Source organism: Phalacrocorax aristotelis, chromosome 13 (assembly GCF_949628215.1).
Source record: "Phalacrocorax aristotelis chromosome 13, bGulAri2.1, whole genome shotgun sequence".
In the NCBI taxonomy this organism is placed as follows: domain Eukaryota; kingdom Metazoa; phylum Chordata; class Aves; order Suliformes; family Phalacrocoracidae; genus Phalacrocorax; species Phalacrocorax aristotelis.
This window is the reverse complement of record NC_134288.1, coordinates 1,707,025-1,729,259: the sequence shown is the minus strand read 5'-3', so window position 1 is coordinate 1,729,259 and position 22,235 is coordinate 1,707,025. Positions and strand designations below refer to the sequence as shown.

Sequence of the window (22,235 nt, the reverse complement as noted above, 5' to 3'; positions counted from 1 at the left end):
TGCTAACTTCTGCTATCTGCTGTTGAAGGACATTAATCCATCCTTCCTTCTCCCCTCACCCTTTCCAATCTTCTGTGTAATTTGGAAGAGTACATTTTCAGGTGTAGAAATTTTAGTACTTAGTACGCAGGATTTCAGTATTTTTTTATTTAATTGGGCTCCCTGCATATTTGTTTTGAGAGGGTGCATGTTCTGGTGTGACATCAGTGGTGAAAGTGTTTATTCTGAGTTGCCTGAAATGTGTAAACAGCTTGTAAATCAATAGACTGTGTCACAGTAAACCTAGACTACTTATGAGACAAAGCCTTGTTTTGGTGTATTCACTTTGTGTAGTGCAATGGTTACAGGAAAGCAACAAAAAAGGCTTCAGGTTCTGTTTAAGAAACAAATTGACATAACCTTAAGTTCGGATCAGTTGAGCAGATCTTGGGTCGAGGATAGCAAGATATCAGCTTTTTTCTTTTTTCCTTTCTTTGTTTTCTTTTAACCCCAGAGACCAGTACTTCCATCTGGTGGTGCTGGCACTCCAGAATCTGCTGGCTTTCCAGTGTTCAGCTGCTCCCCAGCTAGTGACGACTGGCTGTTGCAGATTTTGCTCTAATCACATCTCTCCCAGGGACTGGACAGGATTTTCTAAGTATTGCCCATCACATGGCGCTGGGTTTGTTGTGCAGGCCTCCTTTTACTCTCAGGGCTGTTGGTGGGGGACAACACATGGCATGACAAACTGCTTTCCAGGCTCCCCATGGCATGCGGTGGGTCCCAGCTGTCCATCAGCCCAGATCCAGACTGTGGCATCACTGTGTCCTACATGAATTCTTCCTCTGGGGGGTCTGTCGTGCACATTTTAGTCAATCGGTTGTTTTATCCTTGCGCTAAGTGTCTACTTGGGAGCTCCAGCCTCCAGCAGCCAGGGGTGTGTCCTGTATCCTTCAGTTTGGACACTCTGGTCTTCATGGGCTGTCCTCTGCCACCCCCCAACCCCATGCAATGCTGCAGGTGCATTTTGGTTATTAGGCTGTTATCTGGCTGTTTATCCCCACCTCTCTTACTTCAGTTACATATTTTTAATAATTAGACTATACTAAATAAGACCAACTTTTATTATAAACAGGCATAACACTTCTTATGCGGCTGTAGCCTGTCCCAGGCCAGGTTCATGGATAGGTAGTTGCCACGTGGTAGCGCCGGACTTGCTCTGAATTTCCAGAAAGAATTGTGTAATGGGAAATATTAAATTGGAAAATCTAAAACAACAGGGTGCAGGGGCAGGAAGGAGGCCAGGCATGTTCTTTGAAGGGAGGGTGATATTCAGAGACCTTTTTGTGCTGCCATGCATTCGTTCAAGTTCATGAAATGTGTTGGGGTTATGCAGATCAATTCAGGTATGGCTCTTGCTCATCAGAGACCCTCTGTAGCTTGCTGGGAGTTGCTGTAGTTTACAGGAATTGTTGAAAGACCAGAATTGTGCCTGTGTGCGCTTGTGCTAATGGCCTTTTGTGTTTATGTGGAAGAATGTTGAGCAAAGGTACACGCTAATTATGGTCACGTGCTGGCTTGTGATTTATGGTAGTCAACCCTATAACCAGGAGATTACAGAATTTGTTAGGACGAGGGATGCAGCTGGGATTCATTTGGTTTGAGGCGGATGGCGTGCTGTGCTCTGCCTGAAGAGGAAGATTTCACAAATCATTACTTCCTCCTGTCATACTTGAGATAAATTATACCCGAATATAGGAACGGACTAAACTGCATGCATTTGAGAGGGAGAGCAGGAAGATGGATGTAGCAGAGATCCTTAAGGAGCATAAGGTGAAGGAAAAAAAGAAAAAGCGAAGGGACCTGTAGCTACATGTTCTTATCCGGAAAGTAAAATTTGAAGCTCAATCTTTTTTTTTGTTTGATTGTTTTGTTTTGTGGGTTTTTTTTATTCAAGCTTTCCCTGAAGTCCTATGATCTTCCAAGTCAGATGAAACAAGGCCTGTGGCCTTTTGGGATTTAGCAAACTATATTTTATTAGTGTTCATGAAGGGCCATAATTATAAGAAGGCCTGTCAGATTGTGGCACGTTGAGGCAAGGTTGGTGGAATCTGGTCTACACTGCAGCATTTTCATGAAGTCTTTAAAACGACAGTTTAAGCAGTCTGGGAGTCTTCTGCTCTTGCACAGACAAGATGGATGCTTCAGACACTTCCATTCAAAAAAAGATTTGAAACGTTTGTGTTTATAGATAATTTTTTATTTCTTTGGTGTCAGGCGTTGTCAGAAATACTCATGGTTTCTTGCTGCAGCTGGAACGCTCCATCCCCTCCAAATAATTGTGATTTTTCAACATGTAAGAACCTGTATATTGAGCTGAGATTTCTTTCCTTGAAAATCTTACCGAAGATTTTAAGAGAAATAATTTTCTATGTAATTTTCTTCAAAATGCAGTGCTTATATTTCACAGGATGCTTGGGCTCATTTAGTGCACAGAATGGCTGTGCTCAGTTGTTAAAAAGATTATTAGTGTAGGATTCCCAGCTTCTTTCTCCCTAAAGCCAGTGTGTGTGTAATAAATGATGTAGGAATGCAGAAGGAGAAGGAATTCTCTCCTGGTTGATGTGAAGTCAGTGCTGGTAAGGAAGTTCCCTGTCCAAGAAATTATGTGTGAAAATCAATTAAAACAGCTTTTCACAGGTGCTTGCTAATTGTCATTCTCATTTTCTGGGCACCTGACATGAAACAGAGTAGTTTAACTTCGTCGAGGTGCCAAACACTCAGACCTGTAATTTAGATACAGAGCTGAGCAGCAAGGAGTCTTGGGGAAAAAGAAGATTTAATTGTCTCCATGTTTACCTGGTAATGGATTTCTTAAAATTTTGGTCTCCATTCTGCATCTTTAAAATTTCCATGGTAATAAGAAGTAACTTACGAAAGCACTATGGAAATAGATCAGTGACTGTGAAGCATTTTCACTTGCGTTCTGTTGCAGGACTGCAAAAGAGTTTGTGAGACAAAATTAGCTTTGTTTTTAATCCACGATTCGAGTTGTGTTTGAAGAGTGAAGGCCTGGTGCTGCATTATGAAGAGAGTAACTATATGTACAATAGGTGATTACTCATTAATGCCATTTAGCCTGCCTAGTGTGGTATAGGGTTGCGAGGGAGGAAAAAAAACCCAAAACATATTTTCTAAAAACACAGTAAGTGTGTGCGTAGAGACCTGACCAAAAGCTGAGGGTATTCTGTGACTTCTGAGTCCTTGTTTTTAAATTTGTAATGTTGTCCCTTCAGCGGCATTATGCGAGTGTGCAAACAGTCTAAGCTTGTCTAACATAGTTCCTGGCCAGTATCTGCAGCTCACCTTTAATCTCAGAGTTGTGGTTTTAATTTGTGTTGGGAATTTGAATCTCTGCCAGAAACCCAATCTGTATCCTATTCAAGGGAATGTCATCCCAGACTAAACGTTTTGGGTGGGTTGGGCTGAATAGACAGCTTTGGAGTTATGAGGTCTTGACAGTCCTGGCTGTTGAGTTGATTTGTTTTTGACAGCGACGGTGAGGAGCAGGTCCCTTTTTTGGTTTTGACATCAGCTTTGGCTCTCAGTGTAGATGGTTTAATTCTTCTAGCAATGCTTGAAAAGCATTGAGTGTGAGAAGAGAGGTCTCGCCTGGAGGAGTTAGTGCCATAGCCCTTGTAAGGCTCATGTTGGAGTGGAAAAATGTGCATCCTAACTAAACATTGGTATTGTTGACCACAGATGTAGGGATAACTTTTATCATAGGCTATGGTTCTCTACACGTAAAAAGCCTAGATTACTATAATAATATCAAGTAAAATTTATTGCAAAGTCTAGACATTTTATAAAGTAAAAAACATCAGATGTGTGACTGAATTTACTGAATTCATTCTTAGTCAAGCTCAACAGGGGCATGGGGGGAGTTGTGAGCTAGCACAGGGGGAGCACATTTCAGGTTGTAATGTGCACAAGCAGCTGAACACACCTAAATCTTTACAAACTTGTAGAAAGAAGGCATAGCATGCCTGAGATTTCCCTGGATGTGAGTAAAATATTTGCCAAACGCTAAATTTCTCCTGGTAAAAATGTACTATGGCTTCTCTGCTGCTTTGCTGGACAAAGGAGTGCCTATTGCGTCTGCAGTGTCTAAAACTAAATTTGGTGTGTTTTCTATAATTCAGGTATTGCTGTGAGTCACTGCAGAATTTGTACTTGGTGCTTGCTTATCCTCTGTGCAATGTGGAGGTGAATGTAATTTATTTTCTTTGGGTCTTCCCCCCCCCCCCCCCCCCCCCCCTTTATACCTGACTATTGTTTAGGTCAACTGGAATACTTCTCAAGTCACGCGCAGCAGGATTCTGTCAGGAAACCACTTCTGTTTGTTCTAGTGGAGGAACAGCTTGGATACTGCAATGGCCACCATTTTCAAAGTCGCACAGTTTATCTTGCAGACCCTAGCATTGAGCCACCTGGTAGGTTTTCCTGTCAATGATATTATGTGCCATTGAAAGCAGTTGTTAATGTCTTTACACAGTTGTTATACTTATTATAATTCTTTTTTTCCTCCCAAGCATCATCTTAACGTCTGACAGGCTCCCATTGTTGGAAACAATGGTTTTGGATGATCTACCTAACTTAAAAGATACATATGCCTCCTTGTACTCCTCAGCTATGGAAGACTTCGAGGTGGATTTTGATTCAGGACTGGAGGAAGATGAAATGAAACAGGAGGCTGCTCCTGAGGATTCTACAATCTTTGTAGCTTTTAAAGGAAATATAGGTGACAGAGACTTTGAACAGAAACTAGATATTATACTGGAGAATGTGCCTGGCCTTTTACACATGGGTAACGTACCCTCTTGTTGTTTTTCAACTGTCCTTGAAGTATTTATGTAGTCAGGGTGCTTGTACAAAGAAATAGATTGTACTGTTTTCAAGTTACTTAGTTTGTAATAAGATTTGTTGGGGTTATTCTTAGTGAGGTTGGGAGCTGTTCTAAGAGACACAGAGTACAAGTTTCTGCAGTTGCTTTATTGTTTAAAACTGGTTTCATTAGTGAGTTCATTTATTCCTGTTCAGTTCCTATGTTTTATTTGGTTTTTTTTCCTCTTTCATTTCCCTCTGTTACACGTTGCTCTGTTATATGAAAGTGAAAAACAGGCTTGTCTACACAGGAGATGTGTTTTACTACCATAGTCATCCAATTCAAACCACTGCAGTTATCTGAGAATAGGTTCACTCTCAAGTAACTGTGTCAGTTCAAGACGTTACTGCCCCTTTGCTGCTACGTTGACCTATGCTACCTGATTTATTTTCTTATTCTGTTGGTGGGCATGGAGTACTGTTATGTACCCCAGAGTGCCCACCGAGGATGCATGGGGACAGCTGCGTAGGTAGTAAGCAATAACAGGCTTTTGGGACAATAACACCTTTTACCAGCACGTCTAGGTCTCGTAAAAGACATCTGTCCACTGTCTGAGCATCTTTGCAAAGGGTCTTATGATGATTGCTTGTAGCTGTTCAGTTCTGTAGTCTTGCTTGTACAGGTACAACCTTTCTTAGTAGACAGCCCTCCCTTGGTAAGGCTGCAGTGCTGTGATGGTTTGGGTCAGTGTGGTGGGATCAATGATGCTCTCTCTCCCCGCTGCCAGGTTCCCCAGCAATGCCCCTCATCTGATATTACTTGAATGGTCAGGTTAAAGGCTTAATTTCTTGCTATTAGTATAGTTTGCTATTGTCGTGGTTTAGCGGCAGCTCAGCCCCACACAGTCGCTCGCTCACTCCCCCACCGGTAGATGGGGGAGAGAATCAGAAGGGTAACGCTCGTGGGTTGGGATAAGAACAGTTTAATAATGAAAATTAAAAGAAACAACAGTAGAAATGCAATGTGAAGGAGAACAACGAGAGGCGCAAAGCCCCGGGGGAGGGGGGAAGGGAGGGGAGGGGAGAGGGGGAACGAACCGCCGGAACAAACCGCACGCGCCGCAGCCGCTCGCCGCCCGCCGACCCGACGCCGCGCCGCCTGCGCGCTGCCACTGCCCCCCCTCAATATACTGGTCATGGTGTCACATGGTATGGAATGAACCTGCCATTGGCCAGTCGGGGTCAGCCGCCCCACCATGGCCCTGCCCCTCCCAGCCCCCCCTGCCACGCCACGCGGCAGAGCGCGGGAAGCTGGAAAGGTAGCTGACCCCCACAGTGAGGAGAATTAACCCCTTCTCAGCCAAAACCAGCACATTCTCCACCCCTTATTCCATACCACTTACACCATGCCCAGGTCCCATATGATGCAATACAACCGTACCAACCACCACCCCTCCCCTTCCCATCCTTTAACATAATACACAGACATCATTCCCTTAGTTCATGGATCTTCCCTGTAAAATGTCCATTAAAATGTCCATTGAGTTCACGCAGTCCATGACTCTGGGCTCCATCTGTTGTATCAGTCTTTCCGGGTGGGAGAGATGGTGTGTGGCGTTGGGTTGCTGCATACCGAGTCAGTCATCGTTCCATCACTGCTGCACGGCTTGTTTCATAGTTGATCTTCCATGGGTTGGGAGGCTCGTACTCTGATATCATTGATACAACACAGAGGTGACACACAATATTATATAGCAGTTCACATTGTGCCATTCAGTTCATTGACTGTTTTCACCCAAAATCAAATCCCCTTGAGGCACACATCGGATTTCTCCATCCTCCCGCATCACCCACCAAGTGCACCCAGGTCCTCGAGCAAAAACAATCCCACGAATGGGTTTGCCTTTGCCAGAGGCAGGAAGAACCCAGACTGTTTTGCCCAGCATACTTTTTGTGTGCACTACAGGGACTCTATCCCCTTCCACAGTATGTAGGATTTCTGACTGGGCAGGGCCAGCTCGGTTGGCAGATCCCCTCGTGTTGACTAACCACGTGGCTTTTGCTAAATGTGTATCCCAGTGCTTGAATGTCCCACCCCCCATTGCTCTCAGTGTGGTTTTTAACAGTCCATTGTACCTTTCAATTTTCCCAGAGGCTGGTGCGTGATAGGGGATGTGATACACCCACTCAATGCCATGCTCTTTGGCCCAGGTGTCTATGAGGCTATTTCGGAAATGAGTCCCATTGTCTGACTCAATCCTCTCTGGGGTGCCATGTCGCCACAGGACTTGTTTCTCAAGACCCAGGAGAGCGTTCCGGGCAGTGGCGTGGGGGACAGGATATGTTTCCAGCCAGCCAGTCGTTGTTTCTACCATTGTAAGCACATGGCGCTTGCCTTGGCGGGTCTGTGGGAGTGTGATATAGTCAATTTGCCAGGCCTCCCCATATTTATATTTCAGCCATCGTCCCCCATACCACAGAGGCTTTACCCGCTTCGCTTGCTTGATTGCAGCGCATGTGTCACATTCGTGGATAACCTGTGCAATAATACCCATGGTCAAGTCCACCCCTCGATCACGAGCCCACCTGTATGTTGCATCTCTCCCTTGATGGCCTGAGGTGTCATGGGCCCACCGAGCTAGAAATAGTTCACCCTTATGCTGCCAGTCCAGATCCACCTCAGCCACTTCAATCTTGGCAGCCCGATCTACCTGCTGGTTGTTTCGATGTTCTTCAGTGGCCCGACTCTTGGGGACGTGAGCATCCACATGCCGTACCTTTACAACCAGTTTCTCTACCCGGGCAGCAATATCTTGCCACAATGTGGCAGCCCAGATGGGTTTGCCTCTGCGCTGCCAGTTGCTTTGCTTCCATTGCTGCAGCCAGCCCCACAGGGCATTTGCCACCATCCAGGAGTCAGTATAGAGATAGAGCACTGGCCACTTTTCCCGTTCAGCGATGTCTAAGGCCAGCTGGATGGCCTTTACCTCTGCAAACTGGCTCGATTCACCTTCTCCTTCAGCAGTTTCTGCTACTTGTCGTGTAGGACTCCATACAGCAGCCTTCCATCTCCGGTGCTTTCCCACAAGGCGACAGGACCCATCAGTGAACAGGGCATATTGCTTCTCATCTGCTGGCAGTTTGTTATACAGTGGGGCTTCTTCAGCACGTGTCACCTCCTCCTCTGGTGATAATCCAAAATCTTTGCCTTCTGGCCAGTCCATAATCACTTCCAAGATTCCTGGGCGACTGGGGTTTCCTACTCGAGCCCGCTGGGTGATCAGTGCAACCCATTTACTCCACGTAGCATCAGTTGCATGGTGTGTAGAGGGGATGTTTCCTTTGAACATCCAGCCCAGCACTGGCAGTCGGGGTGCCAGGAGCAACTGTGCTTCAGTACCAACCACTTCTGAAGCAGCTCGAACCCCTTCATATGCTGCCAATATCTCTTTTTCAGTTGGAGTATAGCGGGCTTCAGACCCTCTGTATCCCCGACTCCAAAACCCTAGGGGTCGACCCCGGGTCTCCCCAGGTGCTTTCTGCCAGAGACTCCAGGTAGGGCCATTCTCCCCGGCTGCAGTGTAGAGCACATTTTTTACATCTTGTCCTGCCCGGACTGGCCCAAGAGCTACTGCATGGACTATTTCTCGTTTAATCTGTTCAAAGGCTTGTCGTTGCTCAGGGCCCCATTTGAAATCATTCTTTTTCCGGGTCACTTGATAGAGAGGGCTCACGATCAGACTGTAATTTGGAATATGCATTCTCCAAAAACCCACAACGCCCAAGAAAGCTTGTGTTTCCTTTTTGCTAGTTGGTGGAGACATGGCTGCTATTTTGTTGATCACATCCATTGGAATCTGACGACGACCGTCTTGCCATTTAATTCCTAAGAACTGGATTTCTCGTGCAGGTCCCTTCACCTTACTTTGTTTTATGGCAAAACCAGCTTTCAGAAGGATTTGGACTATTTTCTCACCTTTCTCAAAAACTTCTTCTGCTGTGCTGCCCCACACAATGATGTCATCAATGTATTGAAGGTGTTCTGGAGCTTCTCCCTGTTCCAGTACAGTCTGAATCAGTCCATGGCAAATGGTAGGACTGTGTTTCCACCCCTGGGGCAGTCGATTCCAGGTGTACTGGACGCCCCTCCATGTGAAAGCAAACTGTGGCCTGCACTCTGCTGCCAGAGGGATTGAGAAGAATGCATTAGCAATATCAATTGTGGCATACCACTTGGCCGCCTTTGACTCCAGTTCGTATTGAAGTTCTAGCATGTCTGGCACAGCAGCACTCAACGGTGGAGTGACTTCATTCAGGCCACGATAGTCTACTGTTAGTCTCCACTCTCCATTAGACTTCCGGACTGGCCATATGGGACTGTTAAAGGGTGAGTGGGTCTTACTGATGACTCCTTGGCTCCTCAGTTGGTGAATGAGTTTATGGATGGGGATCAGAGAGTCTCTGTTGGTGCGATATTGCCGCCGGTGCACTGTTGTGGTGGCGATTGGCACCTGTTGTTCTTTGACCTTCAGCAACCCCACCACAGAAGGGTCCTTTGAGAGACCGGGCAAGGTAGACAGCTGTTCAGTTTCCTCCGTCTCCAAGGCAGCTACACCAAAAGCCCACTTGTAACCTTTTGGGTCCTTGAAATACCCTCTCCTGAGGTAGTCTATACCAAGGATGCACGGAGCCTCTGGGCCAGTCACAATGGGGTGCTTCTGCCACTCATTGCCAGTTAGGCTCACTTCGGCCTCCAATACAGTTAGCTCTTGGGATCCCCCTGTCACTCCAGCAATGCTGATGGGTTCTGCCCCTATATAGTTTGATGGCATTAAGGTGCACTGTGCGCCGGTGTCCACTAAAGCTTTATACTCCTGTGGGTCGGACGTGCCAGGCCATCGGATCCACACAGTCCAGTAAGCCCGGTTATCCCTTTCCTCCACCCGGCTGGAGGCAGGGCCCCTCTAGTCCTGATCATGGCAGTCACAACTCACTTCCTGTAAATGTGAATCAGGAGTCCCTCTATTACACTTAGAAATAAAATCTGCGCTTCTACTCCTCTGTCTGGGGACTTGCTCGCTGGAAACTGGAGCAGCAGCTTTCCTGGAAGAGCCTCCCTGAGTGACTGTTCTTCCTTGCAGTTCATGTACTCGTGCCTGTAGGGTCGAAGTAGGCTTGCCATCCCACCTCATCATGTCCTCTCCGTGGTCACGCAGGTAGAACCATAGGGTGGCCCGTGGTGTGTATCCCCTTCTTTGAGCCAAAGGACGCTTATTCCTAACAGCTGAGACACTGCTCTGTCGAGGTGGGGAGTAGGACAGATCTTCTTTGAGTTGCTGGACCTCTTGGGATAGTTTCTCCACAGCAGAGACAAGCGAGGAAGAGATATTTGTGTCATAATCCCGGAGCCTATCTATCACCTCTGCCACCGTTGGTGTCTCGTCATCTTTCCAGGACATCACTGCCAATGAGTTTGCATGCGAAGATGGTGCGCTCCGTACAAACTTCCGCCACATGGGTCGTGTGCACTCGGCTTCATCTGGATCTTTGGATGACCGTTGATCATCCAGGTCACCATAAATCACCTCAAACACAGCTAATTCCCTGAGATACTGGATGCCTTTCTCCATAGTTGTCCATTTTCCTGGGCGATATGTAACATCTTCTTTAAAGGGATACCTTTCCTTCACTCCAGACAGGAGTCGCCTCCAGAGGCTGAGGGCTTGTGGTTTTTTTCCAATTGCTTTGTCAACGCCCCCTTCCCCAGAAAGGGATCCCAATTGTTTGGCTTCTTTTCCCTCTAGTTCCAGGCTACTGGCCCCATTATCCCAGCATCGGAGCAGCCAGGTGGCAATGTGCTCACCTGAACGACGGCTATAATCTTTTCGCATATCTCGCAACTCGCTTAAGGACAGGGATCGGGTGGTCTCTATTTCATTTATTACTTCTCCCTCCTCTCCCCGCGATGGCCCTGGTTCTTCATCATCCCGTTCTAAACGGGTTGATGTCCGCTTCCAATATTTCGTCTTATGTATGGGGGCAACTGATACTGGTACGGGTTTATTTTCTGAGCTAGCTCCGGTACTTGTTGTGGGGGTTTGAGTGGCTGCAGTGCCTGTTGTCAGGGCTGGATTGTCTACAGTGCCAGTCACTTTGCATTTCAATCCAGAGACATTCTCTTCCCCCTGGGGGCACTGAATACTGTTGAGCAGGGCTCGGTATGCATGGGCCAGACCCCAGCACGTTGCAGTTATCTGTGTCTCTCTGGAGTTCCCAGCGTAACAACATACTTTCTCCAAATATTCTACTAGTTTTTTAGGATTCTGCACTTGCTCGGGGGTGAAACTCCAAAACACTGGGGGTGCCCACTGCCCTAGGTATTTGCCCATGCTATCCCACATGCCCTGCCACTCGTAACTATCAAGCCTCGGGGCAGATTTCTGGGTGATATTCTTAAGTTGCTTAGTCAAAACCAAAACAACATGCCCAAAAACTAACAATGACTGCACCTTAACCACCCAAGGATGTTCAAGATACAAAAACGTTGTTGTAACAAAGGCACAGACATCATAGAACAAAGTTGCAAAGGTATTATTCTGTATTTCCTCCATATAAAATCTCTCAGAGGAGGAGGTATAATTGCTAATTGCCTCAACAAGGTGGTATCCGAAGTACAGTAACGGTTTCAGCAAAAACCCCAAATACCAGGTAAAGCTGAAAACGAGTGTTTGTATAACAAATCTCGTAGGCAAAACATTACTAATCACAGCAGAACACAGCAGACTCAAACAACCAACACCGATTTTTAACACCCACTGCAAAAAGGACAACATGGTGCTGTGACCAGCAGCTGTTGTTATCTCCAACCCTCGAGCCCCACGTTGGGCGCCAAAAAGACTGTCGTGGTTTAGCGGCAGCTCAGCCCCACACAGTCGCTCGCTCACTCCCCCACCGGTAGATGGGGGAGAGAATCAGAAGGGTAACGCTCGTGGGTTGGGATAAGAACAGTTTAATAATGAAAATTAAAAGAAACAACAGTAGAAATGCAATGTGAAGGAGAACAACGAGAGGCGCAAAGCCCCGGGGGAGGGGGGAAGGGAGGGGAGGGGAGAGGGGGAACGAACCGCCGGAACAAACCGCACGCGCCGCAGCCGCTCGCCGCCCGCCGACCCGACGCCGCGCCGCCTGCGCGCTGCCACTGCCCCCCCTCAATATACTGGTCATGGTGTCACATGGTATGGAATGAACCTGCCATTGGCCAGTCGGGGTCAGCCGCCCCACCATGGCCCTGCCCCTCCCAGCCCCCCCTGCCACGCCACGCGGCAGAGCGCGGGAAGCTGGAAAGGTAGCTGACCCCCACAGTGAGGAGAATTAACCCCTTCTCAGCCAAAACCAGCACAGCTATAGAAACAGATAAAGCCAGGTGGGTTGCCTTAACTCTGGTGGCAGGAGCACATAACCAGAAGAGCCTTAGAGACTGGGGCCACAGCAGCGCTGATCTGACTCAACATGATGTCATATAACTGCAGTCCAAAAGCCACGTATTGCTCATAAGCACTCTCTCTCCCCCTCTGTCTGCTGTTTATGAACCAAGCTTTTCCTGATAACTGGAGGTCACCATCCCAGCATGTTGCTCTTCTGTTGCATGGTCTTCTGAAATCACACCGTACCGTGAAGAATCCACCTTTCTTCTTCAGACAGGCAGTCTTTGCGTTTAAACAAAAATAATTTTCTAGATGAGGTTTTAAAATGTTCGTTGCATTGCTTGTTTTTTCAATAACGTAAAATACCTTTTCAGAAAAATAACCTGACTTCTGAATAACCAAACTGAATTTATTTGTCACTTTGTTCTTTTCTTTCCATTTTGTCCAGTTGTAGTGAGTTGGGTCTGGCATCAGTTATTGGGTTCCTTGCCATCATCTCTGAGGGAGATAAAAAATCTGGGATAAGATAAAAGTACTATGGAGAAATGACACTGGTTTGCACTGTATCTTACAAACAGTCAGAAGTAGACATAAAACTAACAGTTACTGTTGTAAAAGGATGTGTGTTAGTACCATAGATGAATTGCATTGTTTTTGAGCGGAAACAAATTCAATCTGTAGTTGTACGGAGTTGCCTTTGTTGTACGGAGGCATCTGCATGCTGGGTTTGTTATAAGTATTAATGGTAGGATTAATAAATACGGCTCAGATCTCAGCTGAGAAAACAAAGCAAATTTTAAAAATCAGTGTCAAATTAATTTGAAAATTATCCATGTTACAAGTTATTTAAACTGATTCAGAGCAAATGAGGATATTCAGAATATTGAGTTAGTAAATAGCATTAGTTTAGACTTAGCAGATGGGATGTTTGAAAATCGAGAAACTCTGGTACTAATATCTAGAAATACAGAAACTGATAACACAGGTTTTCTATGTAAAATATCGGAACATTAATAACAGTAAATATAGGACTGTTCAAACCTCCACAAATGGAGGTTTAAAAACTACTCCTGCCATGTTTCCAGCCAAAAAAGTGTTTATAGGTAGAGAGAGGATGAATTTAGTAACACCATTACTGTAGCAGTAGAAGGGACTTGGTGAATTAATTAAGGACTAGAGATTTTTAAGTAGGAATGAATTACTGGCATTCTTAAGATGTTCTTCAGAACCAAAAAGTTAGCAAACTTCTAGTAAATCTGATGTTACAGAGGAAGGAACTGGCTGATTAAAATCTGGGCCAATGCTTACTGTTTTAAAAGGGACTTCCTCTTCAGAAAGCTAGAAACTGGAGGCTTATAAACCTGTGTTAGGAATATATTTTCAATTATACTTAAATGCATTTGTAGCAATAATTTTGTTAGGTACCACTTCAGATAGATACATCCAATGTCACTGCCCTACCTTTCCCACCTCTTACTTTTAAAACAACTGATCTACTTAGAAACTTTATGTGGAATAGGTTTTCAGGAAACCTGCAGCTAAATATTTTGCACAACTTTTAATATGCTTTTTTTGCAGTGGATTGAACATACCTATTAAAAAACCCTAATTAATATGGTAGAAAATAATGAAATAGTGCTAGGACTCTGCTAGCACTGGCCTTCTTGAAAAAAAAAAATTTGCACAATCACAAGCAATTGTAGAACAAATATTTCAAGAATGAGCGTTTAATTCTTGTAGTCAGTTTTTTCACACATCCCTCTGATTCATTAACAGATTTACTGAATCTGTTTTATTAGGTATTTTCATATCTTTCCGAAGTATTTTACCCACAGAATGTTCCAATTTTTGAGTAATATTATCGAGTGATTACATTGGCTGTTGCAGTGGTTATCAGTTGGGTAGTTTTTATATTGCTGGGTTTTGGAAAACACCTGAAGTGGTTTGGCAGTATCAGTCACAGTACACCTGTGCTGGAGAAATCTCCTGTACCTGAGACTAACCACTGATAATTTTCAAAGCCAGATAATTGTTTCAGTTTTTTCAGCTGCACTTTTTTACCAATGTTATTTCATCATACGTGTTTGAAAACTGGCTGTTTTTCTTTTAAGAATCCAACAAGTTAAAACTGCAGAAGGTAGAGCCTTGGAACAGTGTCCGCGTGACCTTCAATATACCCCGTGAAGCTGCTGAGCGGCTGCGAATTCTGGCTCAGAATAATAACCAACAGCTTCGTGACCTGGGAATTCTCTCAGTTCAAATTGAAGGTATTTCACATCCAGTTTGCTCTCAAAGGCATTCAGCTAAAATTTAAGTATACTCAAAATTTGAGTTTGTGTACTCGGTTAATGTTGCAAAACTTCTGATTTGGTAATTTGGAACATGGCTTTGGTGAAAAGGTAGCTCAAGACTTTTATTCTTTCAAGAATAGGCTTAATAATAAAAATGATAGCTGAAAATCCTCTGAGCATCAGGAAACTTCCTGAAAAATATTTTTTTTGAGTGTTAGCTAGCAAAATGAGCCCTAGTATTTTTTTCCCCAAATTGTTTCATATGACGCTTTCTTAAAAATAAGTTTTGAGTGGATTTCGCAATCAAAATATCCATTCTGGACAATTGTCCAAGAGCACGCTCAGGATGAAACCAAGGACATTTAATGCTTGTCATGGTGTTTGTTTCTCTTAAAATTGAAATCCAGAGGATAAGCATAGTATGATGCTTAACTGTCCTGAAGTGCGCATCGTAGGTAAAGTGTATTCTTCCTTCCTTGATGTCTTTTAAACGTCCTTTTGAAAGTGTCTGTGTTCTGATTTTCTGTATATCAGTTTACCCAAAATGTGCATTACTTTTAGGGGAAGGTGCTATCAATTTAGCTTTAGCTCAAAACAGAAGCCAAGATGTCCGAATCAATGGGCCCCTGGGAGCAAGCAACTCGGTGCGAATGGAAACAGGGTTTCCCATGCAAGGGGGACAAGGTAAATTCCTTTGGTTTTTTGCTATTTGTTTAGTTTTATACACTTTGAAATTTGTTGCTAAGCTAATCCTAAAAATGCCACTGATAATAGCAGCTATTGTTTGCAGATCTATATTGCCATCGTCATCAATGTGTGTTCTTGTTTCTGTACTGTCAAACCATGTCCCACATTATGTAAACTAAACAGTTGGCTGCATGTTGTCCCACAAACATTGGAGTGATTTGGTGGGGCAGACTGGTTTGTTTGGGGTTTTTTTGAGGGTTCAGTGGTTTGGGTTTTTGTTTTGGTTGTAGTGTTTGGGTGGGTTGTTTGGTTTTGGTTTTTGGTTTTGCTTTATTTTCCACATAAAGACTGTTAAAGCAGCTGAGTCTAGTACAGTGAGTTCACTTTGAAATGTATACAAGTTATCACAGTTTTCTGTTTGGCTACCTTTATGAAAATGAGCATAAGCCTTTCAGTGTACAATATTAAACTATTTCAGATTAAATCCATTATAATTATGGGAAGGACAGGACACTGTCAGTCTATTTTCTGATAAAATTTGAGATCTGATCATAAAGAACTAATTTTGATGGAGAGGTGTTGTTTTATTAAACTTTACATTTTAGAGCTTTGTATATGTATGGTCAGTAATATTTAACTACAAAAGTCAGATTTTTATGAAGAGTTAAAAGTAAGTCACTACGTGATTTATTTTAATAGCTGAATCATAAGGCAAAATAAACTAATAAGTATCTTAATAAATAGGGGTTAAGGCAATTAAAAAATCTGGGAGTGTTTTTTGTTAGAGTTAATGTGGCTGTTGGTGAGAAGGAATGGAAAGAACATTTGCCCTCTGTAGAAACCTGATTAAACAGCACTTAAATCATTGTGCTTAACAAGGAGTGTAAAACACTTAAAGAAAGGATTACTTTGAAAGTGGCTGCTGTAATCTTCACTGCGACGATCGTGAGCTTCATTTCCTGCCTGTAGGTCAACACTGTAAATGTGAACAGTATAACAATATAACCGACAGGTCAACAGTGTAAACCATTTTATAAAATAGCAGCCTGTGGAAGCGAAACAGTGACATTTTTCCCTCTTGGAACACCTCAGTTACTTTCTAGTATCAGATTTTGCAAATCTGATACAGGTACATGTATGGCTTTGTTACAGTCTTGTGACCTGGTGACTTTAGTGGCAAGTCAGACTTAAAGAATTCATGAGTCAGTAGTGTTTCCTTCTATAGCCTTTTTAAAGATTTGGTGCTAAAGGAGAAGCTCCAGCATGACCTTCCTTAACTTGTTTGTTTTATAGCAGGGAGTCCTAAGCTTTCAGACAGAGATATGTGTCCTTGGGTTATTTTGGACAAACAATTCTTAAAGTCTAAAGAAATGTTTTATCAACAAATACATTTTTTCTTGTAAAAAAAAAAAAACAACTTTTCTATGTAAAAACTGCAAGACTTGATAATTTCTATTTTTATTTTTTAAGGTTTAATAAGAATGAGCAATGCTGCAGCTGTCATGATGTCCCAGAGTGGAAATGTGCCCTCCTCTATGGTGGCAAGTGGTGCTAGTGCTGAGCTGCAGCCAAGAACACCTCGGCCTTCCTCACAGCCAGGTGGTAAAATTTAGTCACAGTACTGACCTGAAAATGTTCCTAAATTTTTATTCTTCAGCACACAAGCTTGAGCGTGTGCTCATAAGAGTACTCCAGAATTGCCCTGGAGTATTTCCCCTGCCCTTTCTGGGAGTTACTCTTTCTGTGGAATACTCCTTGCCCCCACTAATCTGGTAATACTTTTCAGATGATGTGGGTGCCTAATAAGTCACCAGCTTGCTTGGTATTTTGTTCAAATGCGTTGAGAAGCAACAGTGGTATTTTTGCAGTAGAATCATTGTGACTGAGCTTTAGGTTTAGATAAGAGAAGAATTGGTTGACTGAGGCAGATGTCTCTGGTAGGAAGCAAATGTACCAGACTGAGCACAAGTGCTTTTCAGGAGGGGTTGGTAGACTGGAAGTTTAAGGATTGGGGATCTTGGGGGCGTGAATGTTTAGGGTTCATTATTCACATTCTACCAGTACTAGTTACTGGCATTTTGGGACTACAGAAAAAGAGAGGGGTTATTACTTGTCCCTCTACAAAACGGTTGCAGTACTTGCCAACTTCTGTAGATCTCTGCATTATTTATTCTTACAGACAGCATTTTTTGTAATTGTTTTAAATATTCTGTGAATATTAGTTTGTGATACCACCTTAATTCCTCGTTATGCCACTTTTTTAATTGGAACGGATAATAGCCCCAACAAGTGGATTACACACACAAACTGGAGGATGAGAGGCTGGAGAGCAGCCCCATGGAAGCAGATCTGGGGGTTTGGGTTGATGGCAAGTTGAATCAATGGTGTGCACTGGCAGCCCAAAGGGCCAGCTGTGTCCTGGGGTGCATCGGGCACAGCACAGCGAGCTGGCTGAGGGAGGGGGGATTGGCCCACCCAACACTGCACTGGTGTGGCCCCACCTCGAGCACTATGCGTGCTTTTGGGCACCTCAGTATACACAGGACATCAAACTATGAGAGCGTCTCCAGAGGAGGGCGACCAAGATGGTGAAAGGTCTCAAGGGCAAGACTTACAAGGAGCAGCTGAGGTCACTTGGCTTGTTCAGCTTGGAGAAGAGAAGGCTGAGGGGTGCCCTCATCGCAGTCTACACCTTCCTCGAGGGGGGCAGCGGAGGGGGAGGTGCTGATTTCCTCTCTCTGGTGACCAGCAACAGGGCACGAGGAAATGGGATGAAGCTGTGTCAGGGGAAGTTCAGGCTGGACATGAGGAGAAGGTTCTTCACTAGAGGGTGGTCGGTCCCTGGAACAGGCTCCCCCAGGAAGTGGTCGTGGCACCAAGCCTGTCAGAGTTCAAGGAGCGTCTGGACGATGGTCTTAGTCATATGGTTTAGTTTTAGATAGTTGTGAGGAGTGGGGAGTTGGACCTGATGATCCTTATGGGTTCCTTCCAACTTGAGGTATTCTGTGATTCTACAATTCTAAGGGGCTTACATTAGTCCATAACAACAAATGCTGTGGAGCTATTGGGCTTTATTGTAGAGGTTATAAAGTGGTAAGACCTGGCTTCTCAGGATTTCCAAACATTTTGAAAACTTTTAGAGCATCGCCTGTTCTGTCTCTTGGAGAAATTGGAACACTGGAGTGTGAATTTCCTACGCAAACAAATGCAAGCAAGCAATTTACCCTTTCTTGTTTTGGGGTGGGTTTTGTCTACAGTAGGTTATTTTTTTTTTTACTTTTCTTTGCTATTTTAATAGATGCAATGGACCCACTCTTATCTGGGCTAAATATCCAGCAGCAAAATCATCCATCTGGATCTTTAGCTCCCCAGCTCCATTCAATGCAGTCAGTTCCTGTAAACAGGCAGATGAACTCAGCCAACTTTCAGCAGCTACAGCAGCAGACGCAGTTGCAGACACGTCCTCCCCAGCCACATCAGCAGCCACAGCAGGGTATTCGACCTTCATTTACTTCACCAGCACAGGTTCCAGTTCCCCCTGGCTGGAACCAGCTTCCTTCTGGAGCACTTCAGCCTCCTCCCACCCAGGGAGCATTGGGTACATTGACAGTAAACCAGGGTTGGAAAAAGGCCCCGTTGCCTGGACAAATGCAGCAGCAACTTCAAGCAAGACCATCTCTAGCAACAGTACAAACTCCTACTCATCCTCCACCTCCATATCCTTTTGGAAGCCAGCAAGCTTCCCAGGCTCACTCAAACTTTCCCCAAATGAGCAATCCTGGCCAGTTTACGGCTCCTCAAATGAAAAGTCTTCAGGGAGGGCCCTCACGGGTTCCTACGCCACTACAACAACCCCACCTGACCAACAAGTCTCCTGCTTCCTCTCCCTCCTCCTTCCAGCAGGGATCTCCTGCATCATCTCCAACAGTTAACCAGACGCAGCAGCAGATGGGACCAAGGCCTCCCCAGAATAGCACGCTTCCCCAGGGATTTCAGCAGCCTGTCAGTTCTCCTAGTCGTAATCCTATGGTGCAACAAGGGAATGTACCCCCCAACTTCATGGTGATGCAGCAGCAAAACCAAGGTCCACAAGGTTTACACCCTGGTTTAGGAGGTAAGAAGTACTGAGATCTTTTATTTTAAAAAGAAAAGAAACATAACATGGCTAGAACTGATGTTGCTGTTAGTTTTGAAAAGATCCTTTAAAAGACAGAATAAAGGCATAGATTGAGTATAAAGTGGGTGTGGGTGGATCAGCATAACTTCATTTCTACTACCTGTGTCTGTCCTGCGGTGTCACAGTGGTAACCTAAGAGTAGACTCTGGGCCACTGCAGAAAATAGCTGTATGTAGCTGCTGGTTATGACTGCCAGTTGTCTTCTTGACAATTCTTCTGTTTGCCTTTAAGCAACAGTTCAGGATATTCAGAGATGATGTGGGGTGTTTGGTTTGGTTTGGGGAGGGGATTTATTTCGAGAAAGAGAGTGTAATAAGAACAAATGAACATTTTTCTTTCTCTCTTCAGCTTCCTCTCTCACCATTTACGTTTTCTACTGCAGAAGTGAGGCATTATTTTGCAGCTTCCTTTCTAAGTTTTGGATGTCTCTTCTTTGCCCTGCCTTTATTTGTCATGAGTTTCTTCGAATATAAAAGAGGGAGAGAAGAAAGATTAAGCTATTATTGCCATGCTGTTGTACTCCCTATTCTAAAATTAACAGGTCAAGGGATGTTTTAACCTCCCTTTGGCTGTGTTGTCTTTAGTTTTCTCCTTGGACCTCTGCACTCACATCTTTTACTTACTACTCCTAGAATTCTTCTGTAACAGTGAAGGAATTTCATTTGTTAATCCCAATATCTCTTTTGTGTCCTTGATGGTTTTTATCTCTTGAGCCTTTTGTAGTTCTGTGCCAGACTTGTAGCATTTCTCTCTCCTCACTCATTTGTTCATCTTTCCTTGAATGGCCTTCTCTCAGATACCCATACACAAGCTCTTGCTTAAGCCTTTGAAATATTTTCTTTCTGTACTTATAAAATATAAGCCATATTCTTTGTCTACCTGAACACACATGTGTATGTTCTAGTTTCTTGCAGTCTCACATTGTACATCTGAAATCTGTCCAAAAAGCTGTCAGGAATACCTGTTTCTTGGTCTGCTGATCTGGACAAGCTTCTTGTTTTCACTTTGTACCATGGTCTTATTTGAATCCAGATGAATTTAATACAAACGAATTGTCTCAGTTTCAAGGTTCTGCTCTTAGGATCTGCCAGATACACTTAGTATATCTTATCTCCATCTGGAAGCAGTTGTTTATTATTTATTATAGTCACATTTCCCTACAGTTTTGCCTCACCAGCTGTATGCACCCATCAGGAATCATTTCCTCTAGGTAACATAGCCAAGATCTCTAGATAGTATAACCTCTGTACTCTCCTTCCTTTCTAAGTAAACCTACTACAAACAAAACCCTACTTTGTTTGAGTTAAAAATGACACCCCGAATATCTAAATATGTTATTTGGACACACTGTAGGCATTTCTGCTAAAATCAGTAATCCTGCTGTGAGCTACATCCTTACCTGATATAAAAAGACAGGATTCCGTTGGTTTCGGCAAAGCTGTGTTGCTTCTGCTTGCTGGGATTTTTGCCTGGCTTCTGTGCATGCTCATTCCTTGCTGCATTTTATATTGTAGTTAAGTTGGAATTACAGATTTTTCAATTTTTAAGCCATCTTGCATTTAAAGGTTTGGGTAAATTAATATATTCAGTCGCTTTCCATTTCACCTAGTTAATTTAGCAAATTAGAATTTATATTAGATATGGACTAGGTCATGTTAGCACTTCTTTTTTTCTCAGTTCAAGCATTCCTATGTGCAAAACTTACCTAAAGTTTAGCAGAACTAAACCTAAAGTCCTGTGATGTGATGTTTCAGGAAGTACATGTTCCATATTTGCGGATGTCTCTTATTGTTTGGCCTGTGAACTTGATTGTCTTGAAATATATGTGAATAAGCAATACTTACTATGTGTGCTGACGGCACAAAACTGGGAGGAGCTGTTGACGCTCCCGAGGGCAGCGAGGCCCTGCAGAGAGATCTGGGCAGGCTGCAGAGCTGAGCAATCACCAGCCGTATAGAGCTTAACAAGGGCAAGTGCTGGGTTTTGCCCCTGGTGCGCGGCAGCCCTGGCTGTACAGGCAGCCTGGGGCGTGAGGGGCTGGGGAGCAGCTCTGCAGGGACCTGGGGGCTCTGCTCGATGGCAAGTTGAACATGAGCCACCAGTGTGCCCTGGCAGCCAAGAGGGCCAGCTGTGCCACGGGGGGCATTGAGCCCTGCATCGCAGCCGGGCGAGGGGGGGGATTGCCCTGCTCTGCCCCGCGCTGGGGCAGCCTCACCTCAAGCGCTGCAGGCAGTGTTGGGCGCTGCAGGACATGAAGGGTATAAAGCTACGGGAGAGTGTCCAGAGGAGGCCACGGAGTTGGTAAAGGGTTTAGAGGGGAAACCGTACGAGGAGCGGCTGAAGTCCTTTGGTTTGTTCAGCTGGAGCAGAGGAGGCTGAGGGCAGCCCTCATGGCGCTCTGCAGCTCCCTGAAAGGAGGGAGGAGGGGCAGGTGCTGGTCTCTTCTCTCTGGTGACCAATGCCAGGACCTGAGGGAATGGCAGGGAGATGTGCCAGGGGAGGGTTAGGCTGGGTGCTAGGGAAAGGTCCTTCCCCCAGAGGGTGGTGGAGCCCTGGCACAGGTTCCCCAGGGAGGCATCACGGCACCAGCCTGGCGATATTCCAGAAGCACTTGGACAAGGCCCTCAGAGACCTGGTGTGAATTTGGGGTGTCCTGTGCAGGGACAGGGGTTGGGCTCGATGGTCCTTGTGGTCCCTTCCAACTCGGGGCATTCTATGATTGATTCTATGATTGATTACAAACCTAAGAACAGAGTAATTAACACAAGCAATGCACTTAAGCGTGCAAGAAAG

General features: G+C 44.7%; 1 protein-coding gene across 6 annotated transcripts in view; it reads left to right on the top strand.

Annotated features, from left to right (window-relative positions):
* Positions 1-22,235, top strand: part of NCOA6 (nuclear receptor coactivator 6) — a 57,036-nt gene that overhangs the window by 8,718 nt on the left and 26,083 nt on the right. For 5 of the 6 annotated variants that reach the window (XR_012662949.1, XR_012662948.1, XM_075108497.1 and 2 more), the window contains exons 3-8: positions 4,320-4,472; positions 4,572-4,846; positions 14,399-14,554; positions 15,140-15,262; positions 16,736-16,864; positions 18,564-19,379. Coding sequence is in view for 4 of the 6 variants with exons in the window: in XM_075108497.1 (XP_074964598.1) it covers positions 4,612-4,846; positions 14,399-14,554; positions 15,140-15,262; positions 16,736-16,864; positions 18,564-19,379 (1,459 nt within the window). In the remaining 2 variants the exon portion in view is untranslated. The remainder of the gene's footprint in view (positions 1-4,319; positions 4,473-4,571; positions 4,847-14,398; positions 14,555-15,139; positions 15,263-16,735; positions 16,865-18,563; positions 19,380-22,235) is intronic. The other variant, XM_075108498.1, reaches the window with a different exon arrangement.